Consider the following 21,505-nt stretch of genomic DNA (forward strand, 5'->3'; position numbering starts at 1 on the left):
AACAAAAAACATTCATTGTACTGATCTAGCATTAAATATTGCCAAACAAATCATTTAGCTCAAAGAAATCTATCTGTAGAAGCTAATAACTCAGTGTTTCAATCCACATATTTTTATGCACATTTTGGTGAATGAATGGAAAATTCTAAAAATGTGCGTAAAAAAACTTACAGGTGCATCTCGAAAAATGAAAATGTTAAATTTTTGTTGGTAACTTATTTCAGAAAATGAAACTTTCATATATTCTAGATTCATTACATGTAAAGTATAACATTTCAAAAGTGTTTTTGTTTTAATTTTGATGATTAGAGCTTACAGCTCATGAAAGTCAAAAATCCAGTATCTCAAAATATTAGAATTTTTATATTTGAGATTCATTAAATGTCCATCCCTACAGTAAAAATTCCAGTTATCTCTTGTTCTTTGAATCCACAATAATGGGGAAGACTGCTGACATGGCAATGGTCACAAAGACAATCATTGACACCCTCCACAAACAGGGTAAGTCTCAGAAGGTAATTACTGAAAGGGGTGGCTGATTACAGAGTGCTGTATCAAAGCATATTAAATGCAAAGTTGACTGGAAGGACGAAATTGGGTAGGCAAAGGTGCACAAGCAACAGGGATGACTGCAAGCTTGAGAATACTGTCAAGTAAAGCCGATTGAAACACTTGGGAGAGCTTCACAAGGAGTGGAATGAAGCCGGAGTTAACGCATCAAGAGTCACCACACTCAGACGTCTTCAGAAAAAGGGCTAACGAGCCACTACTGAAACAGAAACAATGTCAGAAGCATCTTACCTGGGCTAAGGAGAAAATGAACTAGACTGTTGCACAGTGGTCTAAAGTCCTCTTTTCAGATAAAAGTAAATTTAGCATTTCATGTTGAAATAATGATCCCAGTGTCTGGAGGAAGACTAGAGAGGCACAAAATCCAAGCAGTTTGAAGTCCAGCGTGAAGTTTCTGAAGTCAGTAATGATTTGGGGTGCCATGACGTCCGCTGGTGTTGGTCCATTGTGTTTTATCAAGTGCAAAGCCAATGCAGCCGTCTACCGGGAGAAGCACTTTATGCTTCCATCTGCTGACAAGCTTTATGGAGATTCTGATTTCCTTTTCCAGCAGGACTTTAGCACCTGCCCACAGTGCAAAAACCACTTCCAAGTGGTTTGCTGACCATGATATTTGTAGTGATGGGTCAACAGAGTTGGGATCCATTTGCAGCGTTTAATAGAAAGCAGGGTCAGACAGGCAAAGTCGGTACACAATATAACAGGGCAATCAGAGGATAGACAATACTCAGAGTTGGTAAACAGGCGAATGGTCAGGGCAGGCAGCAGACAGCGTACACAATAGTCCGTAAACGAGGCAAAGAGTTCTAAAGGCAGGCAGCAGGTTTCAAACAACGAGAAAGCAGTCCAGAGTCAATCCACAGTAATCCAACAGAGTAGTAAACGTTTAGAAATGTTAGCCGGGGCAAAACAAGACTTCGCAACGGTGATGAGGAACCCGGAGGTATTTATAGGGGAGGAACAGGAAGTGATAGTCCATGGGGTCAGAGTCAGGTATGGGGTTATGGGAAATGGAGTGAGGAGTAAAAACTAGAATTCCGGTGATGACGACCTCTGGTGGCGATCGGGGGGGAACCACAGAGGTCGGGATTGTTACAGAGCCCCCTCCCTGCGAACGGCTCCTGACGTGAGGAGGCTGATGACGCCGGGGTCTTCCACGAGGGCGAGGAGCAGGCTTATCCGGATGATTCAAGTGAAATTCAGCGGTCAGCGAGGGGTCCAGAATGTCCTTGGCATTGACCCAAGACCTTTCCTCCGGGCCATACCCCTCCCAGTCCACAAGGTATTGCAGCACTCCGCCCCGGCATCGAGAGTTGAGGATCTCATGGACCCGATACGCCTCCTCACCGTCGATGACCAGCGCAGGGGGTCCCTGAGCCCGGTCCTCATCTAGGTCGTCCGCCCCTCTCGGAGCACCAGCGGCCTTGAGCAGAGTGTGACGAGTCGACTGCCTCCCCCCCTTATTGTCAGCTGCACCCCGTCGGTAATCGCCGCCCTTCACCAGGCTCCCGACGGGAGTGGGCGTGTGGGAGGAGGAGGGGCGCCGAAACATCCAGGTCTGGCGGCGTGTGATGAGGCACACCTGATGTGAATGAAGCCTCATCACCGCCGCTGTTAAAATGCCGAGCGCGCCTCTCCTCAGGAGACCGGTCTCTTCCCCCGTGCATGCACGCTGGTGTCCTCGTGGGTCCAGGAAGGGGTGAAGAGGGAACCAGCGCCGCAGGACGAGTTGCCGGACCCCGCGGGTCCGGATGAGGACCGCACCCGTAACGGCTGACGGGCCAGGATGCCGGGCCGTGTTATCCCCCAGAAGCGCCGCGTAGGTGGAGGAGGACGATGCCGCTAGAGAAGCCGCCGCCCCTCGCACCCCGGACCTGAGCGGGGAGCGCGTGCGGCCGCCGGACTCCGCCCCTTACCTGGACCCTTCCCTTTTGGAACACTACCCCTCCTTCACGGAACCCCGTCACTTCGAGGACACCAGATCCCCCTTTTGTTTTGGACACTTTTTCCCCCTTTTTGGACACTTTGTTTTATTGTTTAATAAAAGCCTCTCCGAGGCCTGACGTCACGCCCACTGTGTCTGTCGCTTTGCTCCGCCCCCGTGACAAGAGACACATGAAAAGTGGGTGAGATACGGTATTGAGGTGGAAGAGCCAAATGGTAAGAAACAGAAGTGACTTGTCTTATAACCTTAAATGGACCCACGTACCTGGGACTGAGCTTGCGGCAGGGGAGTCTTAGGCGCAGGTCCCTTGTGAAGAGCCAAACCCATGATCCCGGGGCGAACTCTGGACAGGGATGACGGTGGAGATCAGCAAATCTCTTTTGTCTTCGTATAGCATGTTGCAGATGTGTGTGTGCTGAGTTCCACGTAGCCTTGCTCCTCTGTAGCCAAGTGTTAATGGCTGGTAAGTCTGAGGGGTCTCCTGACCAAGGAAAGAGTGGCGGTTGGAATCCTAGCACGCATTGGAAGGGAGTGAGTCCAGTGGATGGTTTGCGGATTGAGTTCTGTGCATACTCGGCCCAGAAAAGGAACTTGCTCCAATCAGTTTGGTTGGGGTGGCAGTAGGACCTTAAGAAGTGTGTGATTTCCTGGTTTAGGCGTTCTGTCTGACCGTTTGATTCCGGATGATATCCTGAAGAGAGGCTTATGTTAACATTGAGACACTTAAAGAAGGCAGACCATAGGCGCAAGGTAAACTGAGGACCCCTGTCTGAGACTATGTCATCTGGGAGCCCGTAAAACCTGAAGACGTAATTGCACAGGGTCTCGGCGGTCTCAAGAGCAGAGGGATCAGACGGCATGACTTGGAGAAGCGGTCTACAACTGTCAGGATGGTTGTGTATCCTTCAGAAGGAGGTAAATCTGTAACAAAGTCTATGGCGATGTGTGACCAGGGTCTTTGTGGAATGGGTAAGGGTTGTAGCAGACCTGCCGGAAGTTGTTTGGAAGACTTGGTGGAACAGTATATCTCACAGTTCTTTATGAAATTGATGGTGTCGGAACGGATTGATGGCCACCAAAACTTGTTGGAGAGGAATTGTAGTGTAGCAGAGATACCAGGGTGGCCAGAACTGGGGTTGTTGTGGACAAGTTGTAGAACGCGCTTTCTTAAGGGTTGAGGAACGTGGACCTTATCTGGTGGGCAATCTGCAGGTGGAGGATTGGTATCTTGCATCTCAGTTAATTCGGTCATGATATCCCATTGGACAGGAGCGACTATGAGTGTGGGTGGTAAGATGGAATCTGGACTGAGTGGTTGATAATCGGCCTCGAACTGACGTGATAGGGCATCAGCCTTGGTGTTCTTTGACCCGGGACGACAGGTTACAGTGAAGTCAAAACGAGTGAAGAGCGCCCACCTGGCCTGTCTGTGGTTGAGCCTCTTGGCAGAACGGAGATACTCAAGGTTGCGATGGTCAGTGAGTATAGTGAAGGGTAGTTTGGCCCCCTCAAGCCAATGGCACCACTCCTCCAGAGCTGCCTTCATGGCAAGCAATTCATGATTGCCAGCGTCGTAGTTTTGTTCGGCCTGGGTTAATTTGCGTGAGTAGAAAGCACATGGGAAGAGCTTGGGAGGATTACCATGACGCTGGGACAACACTGCCCCGATTCCTGTGTTCGAGGCATCAATTTCGACAACAAACTCACGTTCAGGATCTGGATGGTGAAGAATGGGGGCAGTTGTGAAGCGTTCTTTAAGGAGCTTAAAAGACTTGATGGCGGCCAGGGGCCAAGACAACCGGTTACTTCCCTTCTTTACCATGGATGTCAGTGGAGCCGCAATGGAGCTGAAGTTTCTGATGAACCGCCTGTAGAAGTTAGCGAATCCTAGAAATCTTTGTAATTCTTTGATGTTGGTTGGCCGAGGCCATCTCAGAACTGCCTGCACCTTACTGTCATCCATAGCCACCCCATCTGGACTCACCACGTAACCCAGGAACGTGGTTGCGGTCTGATGAAACTCACATTTTTCGGCCTTGGCATACAGTCAGTGGGAGATTAAATGTTGTAACACCTTCCTGACATGAGAGATGTGAGTTTCTAGCGATTCAGATTAGACAAGAATATTGTCCATGTAGATGATGACGCATCTGCCCAGCATGTCTCGGAAAACATCATTTATGAAGGATTGAAATACGGAAGGACTATTGACCAGCCCGAAGGGCATAACCCGATATTCATAGTGGCCAGCCGTGGTAGAAAAGGCAGTCTTCCACTCGTCCCCCTCTCTGATGCAAATTAGATTGTAGGCATTGCGAAGATCAAGCTTAGTGAAGTACCTGGCTGAGCGGAGTTGTTCTAGGGCTGGTGGCACGAGAGTGCAGTGGCACGCAGTGGGTAGCGGTACTTCACGGTGATGTCATTCAGGCCTCTGAAGTCAATGCAGGGATGAAGACTGCCATCCTTCTTTTTAACAAAGAAGAACCCGGCTGAAGCAGGCGAGGTGGAGGGCACTATGAATCCCTTGGCAAGTTCCTCCTCGATGTAAGCTTTCATGGCGTCTGTCTCTGGTTGAGAGAGTGGGAAAATCCTGCCCTTGGGAGGAGTGGTTCCAGGAAGCAGTTCGATGGCACAGTCTGAAGGTTGATGTGGAGGTAGTTGAGTGGCTTGTAACTTGCTGAAGGCCTCAGCCAGATCATGATATTCAGGAGGGATATTGTCAGCGATCGGGGAGTCCACCTTGACTGAGGCCACCTCTAGCACTCTGGGTTTGAGCGTTGGGAAACATTGTGCGAAACATCTGTCTGACCACTGTGGGATTTGTCCCTCCATCCAGGAGATCAGGGGTTCATGTTGTTGGAGCCAGGGAAGTCCTAAGATGACAGGGTTGCAGGGAGCTTGAATGAGGAAGAAGCAAAACGTGAGGGCGAATTCTGCAGCGGTAGTCTTTCCCTGACGCAATGTCAGAATTCGTTCTCCCGCACTGTCTCTTCCTTCGGGGTAATCGAAGACCTCTTTAAAACGACGGTGAAACGTTTCAAAGGAGGGAAACGTGGGGCGGTTTAGATCCCACACAGCAGTAGCCCAGTCCAAAGCTTTGCCGGTTAGCAATGAGCAAACAAACGCAATGCGGCTCTCTTCTGTGGGATATAAAGCGGGCTGTTGCGTGACAAATAGTGAGCATTGGAGAAGGCAACCCTTACATTTAGCGGGAGTGCCGTCAAACTTGTCCGGGTAGGCCAGGCGAGGGCTGGCTACAGGTGGGGTAGATGATGAGGGTTGAGCTGCCGTCGCTACTGGTGACTGAGCAGCCTCAGCTGTGGGTAATTCCAGTGAGTGTAAAGTCTTCACCATCTCCTCCGTAAGGGTTGTGAGATGAGCGAGTTGCTGTTGGTGAGCCGCTAGTACATTGGCTTGGGCTGAGACCTCTGAAGTCAATCTCAGACAGGCAAAGTCGGTACACAATATAACAGGGCAATCGAGGATAGACAATACTCAGAGTTGGTAAACAGGCGAATGGTCAGGGCAGGCAGCAGACAGCGTACACAATAGTCTGTAAACGAGGCAAAGAGTTCTAAAGGCAGGCAGCAGGGTTCAAACAACGAGAAAGCAGTCCAGAGTAAATCCACAGTAATCCAACAGAGTAGTAAATGCTCAGAAATGTTAGCCGGGGCAAAACAAGACTTCGCAACGGTGATGAGGAACCCGGAAGTATTTATAGGGGAGGAACAGGAAGTGATAGTCCATGGGGTCAGAGTCAGGTACGGGGTTATGGGAAATGGAGTGAGGAGTGAAAACTAGAATTCCGGTGATGACGATGTGCTGCTGACCAAGTATTGAGTGCATAAATGAACATACTTTAAAAAAACTTTAACTTTTCTTTTTTGCAAATTCATTTTTTGATTGGTTCTAGGAAATATTCTAATATTTTGATATACTGGATTTTTGACTTTCATGAGCTATAAGCTCTAATCATCAAAATTAAAACTATTTTGATGCTCTCAACTATCCATAAATAGACGGAAAAGCATTGGATGAAGAGAGGAGAGCAAGACCGGTAAAGGACCTCGAGATGGAAATCGAACTTGGGTTGCCGTGAGCACAGATGCGCTGTATGTCAGTGCACTAACCACGATGCTATTGGCGCCGACCAAAATAGTGTTATGTTTATCTTTAAATGTCTTTATCTAATACTTTAACATATATAGTGTTACACAGAGAGGTGCATTCGTGAAAGCACTCTGTTTATTTAACATCTTGTGTAAATTAAATGATCAAGAAAGTACTTTAAAGTGATTTAAACAATCATATATCAATATATCAATAATATATCAAGAGGTACTTTCTTAAATATGGTAATTCAGAGGTTTTACTTTAATCTCTCTCTGTTATAGTTCATTTCAGCAGAAGAGATCAGAACCAGAGTCCAGATGTGTGTCTATGAGATTGGTTGATAAATCGTCCAAACAGTTTTAAGGGTGGAGATGCGAGGACTGATCTCAGGTACATTTTTATATAAAAATAATTATAGCATGTCATTTTATATTATCAACATGTCAAGATGTTCTTTGTTAAATGTGGTAATTCAGAGGTTTTACATTAATCTCTCTCTGTTATAGTTTATTTCAGCAGAAGAGATCAGAACCAGAGTCCAGCTGTATGTCTATGAGGAGTGATTGGTTGATGGATCGTCCAAACAATTTTAAGGGTGGAGATACGAGAACTGATCTCAGGTACGTTTTTATATAAAAATAATTATAGCATGTCATTTTATATTATCAACATGTCAAGATGTTCTTTGTTAAATGTGGTAATTCAGAGGTTTTACATTAATCTCTCTCTGTTATAGTTCAGTTCAGCAGAAGATATCAGAACCAGAGTCCAGCTGTGTGTCAATGAGGAGTGATTGGTCTATGATTCAGCCAATACATTTTAAGAGTGGAGATACAAAGACTGATCTCAGGTACATTTTTATATAAATATAATTATAGCATATCATTTTATATTATCAAAATAGTGTTATCTCTTTTTTAGTTATATTTATGGGCCTTCTTATGCTTTTATTTAGACAGCATAGTAAAGAGCAGACAGGAAATGATTGGATAATGAGAGGGGAGCAGGATCAGCAAAGGACCTCGAGATGGAAATTGAACTTGAGTTGCTGTGAGCACAGGTGCGCTGTATGTCCGTGCACAAATCACAGGGCTATTGGCGCCAAACAAAATAGTGTTTTCTTCATCTTTAAATATCTTTATCTAATACTAAATAAATATCTTTATCTAATACTTAACATACATAGAGTTACACAGAGAGATGATTTGTGAAAGCATTTTATACAAGTAAATCTATGGTCATATCATATAATAGGCTACAGAAACTCAAAAGGTCCTGTTTTTAAGTTCTGTTTATCTTAAATAAATTGTCAGAGATATATTACTGTGGTGCAGTAGAATATAGGTAATACTACTACTACAACAATTATTTCTAGTGTCACATAGGCACAAAATGATGACAAAATGTATACATTTCAAAAGGCTATTGAACTAAGTGTGCCTATAATAGGCTATTATTGTTATAGTTTCATGAAAATAGTGGTCTTCTTAACAACTTCAACAATTAAATTAATTACACTTATTATATACATTTTTTAAGTTAATCCATTGATGTGCATTAGATGAATTGAATAGTCAGATCTACTATTTTAGGTTATGTTTTAGTCATCAGAAAAGAATTAATGAGGAATTACGAGAGGTAACGGTATTTACACATACATTTCTAACATGTAAATTACTGAAGCCAGATACTTACATTTCCCCAACCTGTTTAGCTGTAGTACAGTATTCATAGGCTTAATCATGAAGCATACAATCAGCAGGGATGCAGTGGCCCCACTTGTAACTCTCTCTTTATATTACTCTTTTTGTAGAAGGATGCACAGAGGTAGACAAGAGAAAGAAGTGGAGTGTGGGAGTTCTACACTCAATTAACGCCAGAGAAGGCAGTTTTCGTCAGAACCCTTGTTAATTTTTCTTAATTTTGACATTAATTTTAATTTTTACACGACATATATATCGGTTAAAAATATTGGTTATCTGTCTACTTGATCTGTAATAATTGGTATCGGCATTGGCCCTGAAAAACACATATCGGTTGACCCCTACTTTAAAATGATTGTTTAAATAATATATCAAGAGGTACTTTGTTAAATATGGTAATTCAGAAGTTTTACTGTAATCTCTCTCTGTTATAGTTTATTTCAGCAGAAAAGATCAGAACCAGAGTCCAGCTGTATGTCTATGAGGAGTGACGCCTCTGTGAATCAACCATTAGATTATAAGAGTGAAGATACAAAGACTGATCTCAGGTCTAATATTTCTGTAAAAGATTATTAGATTATGATTCAGAATACATTATCTTAGATTATTTAATAATGCAGTATTTACATTTTTCAGGCGTGAACTACTCAACATGTTTAGATCAAATCTGAAGAAGAAGTTTGAGCGTCTGTATGAGGGAACAGTGACGCAGGGAAACCCAACACTCCTGAATGAGATCTACACAGAGCTCTACATCACAGAGAGTAAGAATGGAGAGATCAGTAATGAGCATGAGGTGAGACAGATTGAGACACAATCCAGGAGTGCAGCAACAGAGGACACAGCCATCAAATGCAATGACATCTTTAGACCTTTACCTGGACAAGACAAAGCCATCAGAACTGTGCTGACAAAGGGAGTCGCTGGCATTGGAAAAACAGTCTCTGTGCAGAAATTCATCCTAGACTGGGCTGAAGGGAAAGAGAATCAGGACGTCCAGCTCATATTTCCACTTCCTTTCAGAGAAATCAACTTGATGAAGAAACAAGCATTCAGTCTTTTAGATCTTCTTCTTATGTTTTTCCCTGAAACTAAAGAAATAGAAATATCCCATGGCAAACATAAAGTGTTGTTCATCTTTGATGGTCTGGATGAGTGTCGTCTGTCTCTGGATTTTCAGAGTGATGTAAGGTTGTGTGATGTAAGTGAATCAGCCTCAGTGGACGTGCTGCTGATGAACCTCATTGTGGGGAATCTGCTTCCCTCTGCTCTCATCTGGATCACCTCCAGACCAGCAGCAGCTGATCTCATCCCCTCTGAGTGTGTCCATCGAGTGACAGAGGTACGAGGCTTCAATGAGCCACAGAAGGAGGAATACTTCAGGAAGAGAATCAGTGATCAGAGTCTGGCCAACAGAATCATCTCACACCTGAAGTCATCAAGGAGCATCTACATCATGTGCCACATCCCAGTGTTCTGCTGGATCTCAGCCGCTGTTCTAGAGAAGATGTTGAGTCGGGCAGAGAGTGGAGAGATTCCCAAGACTCTCACTCAAATGTACACACACTTCCTGATCCTTCAGACCAACATCAAACATGAGAAGGACTATGAGAAGAAGGTGACAGATGAAGACTTGATCCTCAAACTGGGGAATTTGGCTTTTCAGCAGCTTGTGAAAGGCAACCTGATCTTCTATGAGAAAGACCTGAGAGAGTGTGGCATTGATGTGACAGAAGCATCAGTGTACTCAGGATTGTGCACTCAGATCTTCAGAGAGGAGTTTGGCTTGTATCAGGGGAAAGTCTTCTGCTTTGTTCATCTAAGCATTCAGGAACATCTAGCAGCTCTATATGTGCATCTCTCCTGTACAAACCACAACAGCAATGTGATTGACCAAATCACCAAACAGAGTTTGTGGTGTAAAGTAAAGTGCTGGTTTCCACTCAACTCATCAACACATGTTTCATTATCTGAGCTGCATCAGAGAGCTGTGTATGAGGCTCTACAGAGTAAAAATGGACATCTGGATCTTTTCCTGCGGTTCCTTCTGGGTTTGTCAGTGGAGTCTCATCAGATTCTTCTACAACAAATAATGACACTGAAAAGAAGCAGCTCTGACAGCAATGAGAAAACAGTTGAGTACATAAAGAAAAAGATCAGGACCATTGACTCTCCAGAGAAATCCATCAATCTGTTTCACTGTCTGAATGAACTGGGTGATCATTCACTAGTGGAGGAAATACAACAGTATCTGAAATCTGGAAGAATAAAGGAAGCCAAAATCTCTTCATCTCAGTGGTCAGCTGTAGTTTTTGTATTGTTGACATCAGAGAAAAAGCTGGATGACTTTGATATTAATAAATTTGTTTCTGAAAACAATAAACCCAACAAACAGAAAGTTCTTCAGAAGTTGCTGCCTGTGATTAAAGAATCCAGATCAGTTCAGTAAGTATCACTGAGAACAATCACTTCACTGTTAAAACATTAAGAAAATTAAAGTTAAAATAAATATTCAGAGCTGCAGATGTTGTTCAGAGTTTAGTGGTCAGTGGTTTTATATCAAATCAGTGAAACCATAATATTGACATATTAATAAATTATTTGGGTTTGTCAATAATTAAAAATGTCTTTGCAAAACAGGAGTAATTGTAATTTTTAAACCACTGACATTGTCAAAACAAAACAAAGCATTATGTATCTTTATTAAATGAGGCTCATGTTTCTGTTTTGTTATTGTAGAATATTTTAGATCTCAGTCCAATGATCCATCAAACATGTTAATTTGTGTTTTCAGTTTGTACTTTATTTTTAATATTGGATTGGAAACTTATCTGATCTAAGAGAGTGAAGAGTGTGTCATTGTTCTCTATAGGTTGTATGATTGTGGCATCACAGATGAAGATTGTGCTGCTCTGGCTTCAGCTCTGATATCAAACCCCTCACACCTGAGACAACTGAATCTGTGTGGGAATGATATACGAGATTCTGGAGTCATGCTGCTGTCTGCTGTACTGGAGGATGCTCACTGTAAACTGGAGAAACTGTGGTAAGATCATATTTGACTCTCACACATGAAACGAAATGTAAAGTATATTTGTTCATTGTTTCACAGCTCTAGCATAAGCCTAAAAGCAGCCTAATGTTTTTAATATGACTGAATTTGTATTTAACATTACAACAGTTGAATAAAAACATTGCAAGTTACAGTATACTGCTTACATTTCCTTAGTTATTCAAAAAGCAGCTACAGAAAATGAGCAAAGAACATTAACATTATCAAAGAACATCAACACAGATTAGCCTAGCCTAATGTAGTGCAAGTTTATGCATTTTAAAAAACACTGGTATAAGTGAAGCTATCTACACTGTATGATGTATAAATCTGTTGCCACACACTGTATACGTCTGTGGCGTGGCTCTGACATGGCCACCGGAGCAGATCACAGCCACTCTAGTCAATGCTTGTGCAGACACCCGTGGCTTGTTGGAACATCCCAGAAGTGGCTCTCCATGTTGCATCGCTAAAGTTAGGCTAATCCCCCACCTCGTCCCTACCCACCCCCCAACCATTCAAATTTCCGTGGGCAGGATATAATTTAATAATGTTTTAATGGGCCAGAAACATCACATAAATATCACATCACAATATCCGGAAAAATAACACTGTAGTCCAAAGAAGCTGTTCGTTGTAGTTCTTGAAAAAGAATTTGTTTAAAAACTAAATATCTCGCTTTGGAGTGGAGATTTGTAACTTTGTAGAACTTTTTTATGCCCAAACATACACACCACACACTGACTAAAATTCAAAAAGTGAAAAAGCACCTCAGTTCTGCTCTCAATCATCTGCATTTAGAAGCACACAAGTGTGTTTTGAAACAGGAATATCACAAAAGGAGTAGCAAAAGTCAAAACGCTAAGATTTTAAACTTTTCACATCAGAGCTGTGAGTGTAAATTTTAACTTCCAAATATGAACATTAATATGACAGGTTATCAAATTCAAATCAGCTAGCTCTCATGTTATGCTACTCTTTTAGCTTCATGTAATCTGATCTGAGAGAGTGAAGAGTGTGTCATTGTTCTCTACAGGTTGAGTGATTGTGGTGTCACAGATGGAGGTTGTGCTGCTCTGGCTTTAGCTCTGAGATCAAACCCCTCACACCTGAGACACCTGAGTCTGTCGGGAAATAAACTGGGAAAATCAGTGAATCTTCTCTCTCGTGTTCTACAAAATCCTCAGTGTAAACTGGAGATACTGTGGTAAGATTATATCTGATGCACTGTAAAGTATTTGTCAAGTGAAAAACAAATCACCCAAAAAGTCAGGCAAAATGTAAAAATTAGGTATTGTTTGTGAATAGAATACTTACTACTGATTGGATGAGACAACTGTCAAATTAAGATACAGAAAGTAAAACATTTTGTGATTTTTGTTTCTTGTTCATCTGTGTTCATGTTAAACCTGTTTTTGCATTAGCAAAACCTTTAAATCTCTGTTTACACTAAGTGCTAAGTCTGTCTTGTTACCAAAGGCTTGCCTGTTAGCAGACAAAATTACTAAAGGAAACTACTCAGATAAATGGGAGAGTAAGGACAGTGGGCTTTTGAGGTGACCAACCAGAGTGCACAAGGGTGTACATTTCATCTAACAGTAGCGGGGGACGATAAATAAAAAAATTCTCAAGGCCACTTTTTGAAGGGGACACAAATAATACAGCCAAAATTGAACTTGCAAGGATAGGTATGTGTACATAGCATGGAGAGCACGTTTAAATAAGAGTTTGATTCATAGATTCACCATGTGGTCATATTATAATTATTGGATTATTTTGCATCCTTCACATAGTATTTTAGGTATCGTCTGGGACTAAGGACGTCTTATTTACAGGTAGATATTCAACTGCAGCAATGCAACTGATCTGCTACTTTACATCATATTGAGCAAAGCCCAACACATCAGTAGGTCTACAATATTAGCCTAATATCAGTCACACACAGGCTTGTTGCCATTGTAGTTGTAATGGGTGACGGCTACGGTATTAAACAAGCTAAGCTTGGTAACCTTATAATCGCTTATAGAAAAATGCATTGAATATCATTTTTTGTCATGACTAATTTATTAATGATCCAGCATCTTTTGTATTAAAGAGAAAAAATCACTTCACATGATGTTTAAAATCAATAAAATAGTCTTGACAGCCTAAGTTCCTTACTTTGCTCTCTCCCACCAGACTTGTGTGTGTATCAATAAAGGGGGAAAGCAGGCAGTGGACCAAACCACTGTGAGGCAAGGGAGGGGGAGTTTAAACATTTCTGAACTTAAAATGCTTTTTTGCATTTATATTGTTTTACTACTTACACAATTATTTTACATATATATCCATTATATTGTTTACAACACACAGTCGCTTGTAATGATATTCTTGTCCCCCCTGTGATTTACGCCTATCCGAGTACAAATCTGTATTTCTTCTCCTATTTTTACATTGCATATTAGCTCAGAACGGTGTTTATATTAAAGAAAAATAAAGAAAATATTCAAAACATTGAAATAAAATGTCTAACAGATATTTAACAGAACTAGAATTAAAATTGTATGTGTTGTCCTCGTGTTAATCAGATGGGCTGGTGAATCAACCACATGCAGCTCATATTGTTCCCAAACTCAAAACCACAACTCTCTTTCTGCTCCTTCAAGAACATCTTTACTGATCAGCAGCTTCAGTATGGTTAGGAGTAGGTGTAGGGGTGGCTTTAGGAATAGACACAAGTAAGGCAGCATCTGTTTATAATGAATCAAATCATATACAGTACAAAGAATATGTTATTAAATGCTGTTTTGTAATGCACTGCAATACACTGAGGTGTAAGAATTATCTGCCACTATTTAAACTAAGTAAAAATAATATCTCTCGGTGTAGGTGATCTCAAGTTAGGCTATTCTTGGGTGATGGAGGTGAAACACACACACACACACACACACACACACACACCACTCCATGCATATTAATACAGATCAGTACAGAACAGTATAAACTCAGCTGTGTAATGAATAATGTGATTACACAGATTTGTATGAATGTCTACATAAGACAGCAATCTGGTTAAAAATACTGACAGTGCAATAAAGAAGTATTATTTATTTTTCTTGAATGAGGCTATAAAAATGTATGATCATATTTTTTTGTTCTTTTGACATTTTAAATTTCAGTCCAATGAACCATCACTAATTGATTTGTACTTTGTCTTTACTAATGAATTCACTGCTAAACTGATGTGATCTGAGAGAGTGAAGAGTGTGTCATTGTTCTCTACAGGTTGGTTGATTGTGGCATCACAGATGGAGGTTGTGCTGCTCTGGCTTCAGCTCTGAGATCAAACCCCTCACACCTGACAGAACTGGGTCTGTCTAGGAATAAACTAGGAAAATCGGGAGTGAAGTTACTCTCTGATCTGAGAGATGATTCACATTATAAACTGAAGAGATTATACTATTGTGAGTACGTAGTTATTTAAATCGTTTAAAATGGCCAAAGTTTGGTAACAGACTTGTTTGTGTGTAATGTGAGAAAATAAGATAATAATTCAGATCCACATTAATCTCTGTATTTTAAACTGTTTAATTCTGTGATGATCTATGAATATATGAATATTTTCATCTCTTCCAGTGTTTCTGTGTGTAAATGATAAAGAGAGAGTTGTTGATCATTTACTGTTATTAATCTATGATCAGTTGTACATTCATATCTCAGGCTGTAATATGAATATACTGTGTTTTTTTCTGAAATGGATCTGCTGATGTGATGTGACAGCAGTAATGTCTCATACTCATATGTGACTGTCTGTGTCTTTCATTGTAGGACTCTCAGTAATTAGACGTCAGTCCAGTTTCCTCAGGATCAGCTGATGGTGAATAAGGAGCCGCTACAGAGACATCACAGTCACACAATCAACAGAGACACACAGCATCACACTGTTATGTGTGTCGTCTTTCACTGTCTTGTTTTATAGGTAATGGCCCATTAAATTAAGTGCAGAATCATTTTGGATTTACTAGATATGGTCTACAATATAGATCACAGGTGTCAAACATACGGCAAACAAAGATGTCCGATCTGGCCCCCAGGATGATTTGAACAGTGGTGATGATTGTGGACTTCAGGAGAAACCCCCCCTGTGCTCCCCCCAGTCACTATCATGTACAGCACTGGGGCTGCAGTGGAGTCATTCAAATTTTTGGGCACCACCATCTGACCTGAAGTAGGTCATTCATATAGACTCCATTGTCAGGAAGGCCCAGTAGAGGCTGTATTTCCTTCAACAGCTGAGAAAATTCAACCTGCCACAGGAGCTGCTGAAACACTTATCTTCTTCAGTCGCTGAATCCATCCTCTGCACTTCTATAACTGTCTGGTTCAGCTCAGCTACCAAAACTGACCTTGGAAGACTACAGCGGATAATCTGGACTGCTGCGCGAATCACCGGTTACAACCCTCCCCGCTCTCCAAGAACTGCATAAGAATAGTTTCTTCCCTCAAGCATTCCATCTCAATTAACTTGGCAATAAACATAATACACAATTTATACATTTAACACACATACTTATTTAAATTTTCTTGCACTTGTACATAACATTTATTCAATTTTTATTCATTTCATTATCTGTGTCTTGGCTCCACTGTCATTCTGTTTGTGCTGTGGAAGCTTCTGTGACCAAAACAAATGCCTTGTATGTGTAAACATACCTGGCAATAAAGCTTATTCTGATTCTGTCAACACTTAAAGGTTTTTGTTCAGAAACAATAACATGTTTACATGTTTCCCTTTTATTGCACTTGATCTCTGGCTTACTGTCCTGTCCTGCCTTTGAGAAAATCCTTTCTGCAGATACAGATGATGCAGGGACTCCAAGGTGTTTCTTGGCAAGCTTGCTAAGAGACGGGAACACTGGTTCATTCTTTTTCCAGTAGGTCTTGATCCTGTGAAATTATCTTCTCTTCTGAGTAACGCCACAATTCAATTAAGGCATCAGTGCCAGTTGTGTGATGCAGCTGGGATGCAAGGAGTTGAGAGTCAAACTCTGTCCATTTCCCATCTTTTGGGGAGCTTGAGGTAGTTGCAATAGCCATTGCTGAGGTAGAGTTTGTGGCCGAGCTTAAGCTTGGTTCAGGAGCAGACACTGAACTGAGGTACAAAATCTAGTTCATTGACTGAATTTCAGTGATGAGTCGCCCTTTCACAAGTTCAACATTTCTCATGTCACAGAACCCAAGAATTTTTTAAATCTTATGTCCAGGAAGTTACTGCCTGCAAGACCATAAAAGGATTAAATACTTCTGAAACGATGTAGGCATTGTGCTGAAAGCTCAGCTGCTAGCTTGCTACCTTGGCACTAATCAGATGCAATTTATCTCAGAAGTAGTGACACCAGGGGAATCACTTTCGAAACTGAAACATGTTTTTCAGTCAATGTCTTGCTTGTTATTTTTTCAAATGGTCTCAGGGCATCAGTTGACAGACTGATCATTGACCAGTACTTCTCACTTACGCATAGTGAGGTCTTCCCAAGAAGACAGAGGACTGGTAACTGCTTTCTTCTGCTTAAATAGTCTCTCAAACATATAAAACACAGATTTCCACATTGTTTCAGCTGATTGTATCAGTTTGTGTTGTAGAGATATCACCTATTTCTGAACTTCTTTTAGCCTCTCTGCTGCTCTTGTGCTGAGGTGAAAGAAAGCTACAATAGCACTGCATCTCTGCTGGATGTCAAGAAGATCAGGGAGAGCTTTAATGGAGTCTTTTACGACCACATTTAGGGTGGTAAAATATGGATAATGTGCCCAATCTGCTGTGCACATAGCAGCAACCATATTGGCACCATTGCCTTTTATTACAGCCTGAACTTTGCTATGCCCATTCATCACTCTTTTTAATTGTGAGCAAATGTTGTCAGCACTGTGTTGTTCTGAAAAATTACAGGTTTCTAGATTATAGGCTTGCATTTGCTAGTTCTCATCTATAATATAGCATTAGACAGATAAATAAGCCTCGGTGGCTCTTGATGTCCACATGTCTGTTGTAAGTACAGCACTGTTTGCACCATTTTCTCTTCAATTAAATGTTTACTACTTGTAATTCTGTAACATGGATCGAGTGTCCTGACAAAATTCCTAAAACCCTCATCTTCAACCACAGAAAGAGGTTGCCGGTCATTTCAGTAAGGCTGCTTAATATCGATAGCTCTTGGGGAATAATGTCTAAATGAAGTCTAGTCTAAAGCCTATCTTGCCTATGTAGCCAAAATATAGGAATCCAATAATGTCCCTTTCACAGTTTACACAAAAGGGATATTCAGCCATTTTCATATTTCAGGTTTAAGGTATGTATTTTTAAATTCCAGTAAAATAATTCATATAAATAGCATACATTTTAATGTGCTGAATATAGGCTATATTTAATCAGTCTGCTGATTAAAGTAACAACTATGATGACCAATTATAATTTTTTACAAATTAGCATTTACTAATGCTGAAGCTCCTATATAACTAAAATATTAATTTCACCATTATGGCTACCTGGATATTTATTGCCTCTCTGAAAGGGCTCTGCCATTGATCTCTGTCTCACTGCTGCCACTGCTTGGGGTCTGGCACTTCTGTGGCCACGGATTTGCGGATCTTGTTTTTATCTCCTACAGATGACTTGCAGGACCCTGTATGTTATGCTATTAAATTGGTTTTAATCATTTAAGGACCACAGCTTCTTGTCTCTATTGGCAACACGCACCATTTGTGTGGATTGCAAGTGACGTTGCAGGTAGCTGAAAGTGCAAGTGGCCATTGCCAATGACATTGTAATTTAGTTTCTTTTTTTCTTGTCTTCACCACCTGGCTACTGTTGTAAAATGCTGAGAGATTAAATTAAATTAAATAAATAAAATAAAGTAAAAATAAAGTAGACTGCAAGTGACGTCACTTCCGGAAGTGCAGTTGTCTGAGAGTGCAGGTGCATGTCTGCAGCCAGACCCTTCTCACGCGGTCACGTGATTTACGAAGCTCTCCAAACAAACCAACGTTGACCGTAGATTTTAATTTGTTTAAGTAGGATAGAGACGACAGCTTCACTATACAGATATTTGCAGCAATTACAGCATATTATACATAGATTTTATGTACACATATAGTATGGCTTGCGCTCTCCTCTTTAAGTCGCGAAATATACGTCGGGATATCATAAAGACATCTTCCTTGGTTTCACAATATTCAATTAATGATTGTACACCGAGTTTGGTATTTTTAGAACACGTATTTGTACTGAATTTTACATAAATAAATAACAAATATCCCGTTGCACAGCCATTGATAAAGACTGCAGCGGAAGTTTTTTTAAGCTACTATTTGAAACATCCGCTTTTCGAACGCGGAAGTGTGATAAAAGGCCCATATATGGAAGAAACTAACCGGGGGGACGCGCAAGATGGTGCCCTGTTAACACGCGGATACCTGTGGCTCTTGAGTTAGGTGAGCAAAGCTCAGTTTTACTTTATTGTTATCCGAAGTATTATAAATAGTTTGTCGTGGCTTATTATTATTATTATTATTATTATTATTATTTGCCTTTTTCAAGTTGTTGGATTTATTATGGGCAAACGTTCTACAAAAGACAAGAACAGAAATTTCTCAAATTCACCATCAGTAAATCAGGTAGAACCCATGGTGAACTCTTCTCAGTCTAAGGCGATGGACATTTATGACTGTGCTAAACCTTATGATAAACCAAAGTGAAGCGCTCGAAACACCACACGCTAGTGACGCCTGCTGGTCAAAAGAGTGTAAATGCAATAAAAACTAAAACATGCATAAAAACAGCTTTTAAAAACACTTTGCAAATCTTTTATTGAAAGTATAGTACATTAAATACAATAAAAATAATAAAATACCATTAAATATGAAGTGTCTGTATAATATGTTTTTAATATATATATATATATATATTTTTTTTTAACAATTTTCATTTGCAGGGCTTGTTTGTTTTTTGGAGAGCTTGTGTGCAGAGGCCAGTAAAAGACTATTAACTACTTCTAATCATTTTAATTACACAAGTGTCTTGTTTAAAATGACTACAAATTAAAAAACTGATCCGAGATCAGGTTAAAAACCATAAACCCAGGTTCAATAATTGCAATGATGAAGCATCGTTTACTGAAATCACGTGACTTTGGCAGTTTGATACGCGCTCCGAACCACTGTTTCCAAACAACTTTTGACAACAAAAGTTTCGAAGCTTCGTGAAACAGTGCTTCGAAAGCGCCCATCACTAATTTAATGCTGACATAATACCTCTACCTGAAAGAAATCGCGTGTAGCATTGAATGGCGATGTGTCAAATTCTGTTCTTTTGGCTGCGATTGAATAAAATAGGCAAACTTAAAGAGGAATCGTTGGCAAGGCAACAGGCAGTGGAACTGTCGGTTCAAGAGAGCACTGCTTCTATTCGTTCCTTCTCTCTAATGGAGTTTATTTGGCAAGGAAATCGAAAAAAAAGAGTTGCGTCTCCGGGAAGTTTCTTCCCTGACGAAAGAAAATGAATTTCTTCGACAGTCATGCTTGGAACTGGATGAATACAAACAGAGATTGAATCTGCCTGTTGCAGGTGTCCCTGAAGCCAACAACAGCCCCTTTCACACATACAGTCTTTAGAGATTCACGAGATCATGTGTGAATAGGACCTTTTCAAAAATACCGGTACATTCGTTCCGGCAATTTACCAGTAAGGGAGTTGTAATATTACCAGCAGTGTTCGAATTGTGTCAAAGCTCTTGCTTTCCCCCTAACCAGACCAATTAATAAATAAACCTTATATAATTTTTTGGCTTCAAATTATTATATTTATATTTACCCACTGTTTAATGCAGGACATAAATGTATAACCTGCAATTATAAATGCATGAAAAATGTTTTAATAATTTAATCCTAAAACGCTGAATGCGGATATTTAAAATTATTTATTTTAAAAATGAAAAGGTGCTTTAAATGTGGAATTACAACCGACAGTAGGTGTCAGTAAGTCACAGTGAGTCATTTGAACCGGATCATTTCAACAGTTGATTTATTCAGGAACGAAACACAGTCATGTTGTTTAGAGACGCAAAACAGTGCAGTGGCTGTGTTTAGACTTTTCTAAACTTGTTGTTGTTGTTGCCGAAATAGAGCAAAAATAGGCAACATGATGTCTAAAACGTAAGTCTCTTAATTCTCTTAAAAATCAGTATCATAGATACATAGATCAGATATAAATATACATTTTCTGCCCCTATATCCTGCATTTTGAGAAAATGCATTTTATTATACTGAATCATGCAGTGAAAGAACGAGATGAGAAAGAACTAAATGAGCACAGTCTTATGAGTGCGTAATCTCTTCTTATAATCAATGAAGCTGTGCGTACGCTGTATGATAAATAAATCTACTTAAAGAGTGCGTACATATGCACTTTATTGCGAGTTCAATCTGAACAAAAAAAGGTTTCAGTAAAACTCACTATACTCACTATACTTTGTCAAATGGGACAGATAGTGAAACTTTTCTGCTTACATCACGGAATTTACCTGCATGTTGGCGCTGTTGTGTGAATGGTCTCTTATTAAAAAGCCAGAACGCCGTTGCCTGTCTGCCTGTGTGTAATTACCGGTAAAGTCTTAGTGGCAGTTTTCCGGCAAATTACCGGGATTGCAGTGTAAAAGGAGCTACTGAGAATGTAAAAAAGTAATCCTGCAATTCTTTGGAATTGTTTCCCCGGAAAAACTACTGCCCAAACTACTTACTATTTCAAGCCAGCCGCGATTAAAATAGTAAATGCCGCATATTACTATGATTACGGTAGTTTCAGGAACAACACAGAGAGAACGCGCTTTTAGAGTGCTTTCACTGTAGACTCGAAAAGTATAAAGACCCAACTAATGATAATTTTTATAGAGGACATCACATACTATATGCACACCTCATTTGAAACCATATATATGTAACGGAGTTAAAATAATGCTAGTTAAATTTAGGCATAAATTGGGAAACACGCCATTGGTTGTTGCACTGCGCTCAATCACGTTGGTTATATCAGGGGGCGGTGCTATGTATTAGCCAGTAGTTTCACGAAGCTTCGCTGCTGGTAAGCTG

At 40.7% G+C, this 21,505-nt stretch overlaps 1 protein-coding gene across 4 annotated transcripts; it reads left to right on the forward strand.

The window, feature by feature from the left end:
* Positions 1 to 5,975: 5,975 nt before the first annotated feature.
* Positions 5,976 to 18,119, forward strand: LOC127161857 (NACHT, LRR and PYD domains-containing protein 3-like). Of its 4 annotated transcripts, none has more exons than XM_051104608.1 (11): positions 5,976 to 6,631; positions 6,910 to 7,018; positions 7,135 to 7,248; positions 7,365 to 7,478; positions 7,584 to 7,688; positions 8,766 to 8,879; positions 8,968 to 10,776; positions 11,204 to 11,377; positions 12,420 to 12,590; positions 14,648 to 14,826; positions 15,191 to 18,119. In XM_051104608.1, coding segments are annotated over exons 3-11 (2,742 nt in total). In that variant the 5' UTR covers positions 5,976 to 6,631; positions 6,910 to 7,018; positions 7,135 to 7,174; the 3' UTR covers positions 15,193 to 18,119. The 4 variants fall into 4 exon arrangements, with proteins under 4 accessions (XP_050960565.1, XP_050960564.1, XP_050960566.1 ...); XM_051104607.1 differs by having other exon boundaries at positions 5,976 to 6,627; XM_051104609.1 differs by lacking the exon at positions 7,584 to 7,688 and having other exon boundaries at positions 5,977 to 7,018.
* Positions 18,120 to 21,505: the final 3,386 nt, after the last annotated feature.

The sequence above is a fragment of the Labeo rohita genome, unplaced genomic scaffold (assembly GCF_022985175.1).
Source record: "Labeo rohita strain BAU-BD-2019 unplaced genomic scaffold, IGBB_LRoh.1.0 scaffold_758, whole genome shotgun sequence".
Taxonomy (NCBI): Eukaryota; Metazoa; Chordata; class Actinopteri; order Cypriniformes; family Cyprinidae; genus Labeo; species Labeo rohita.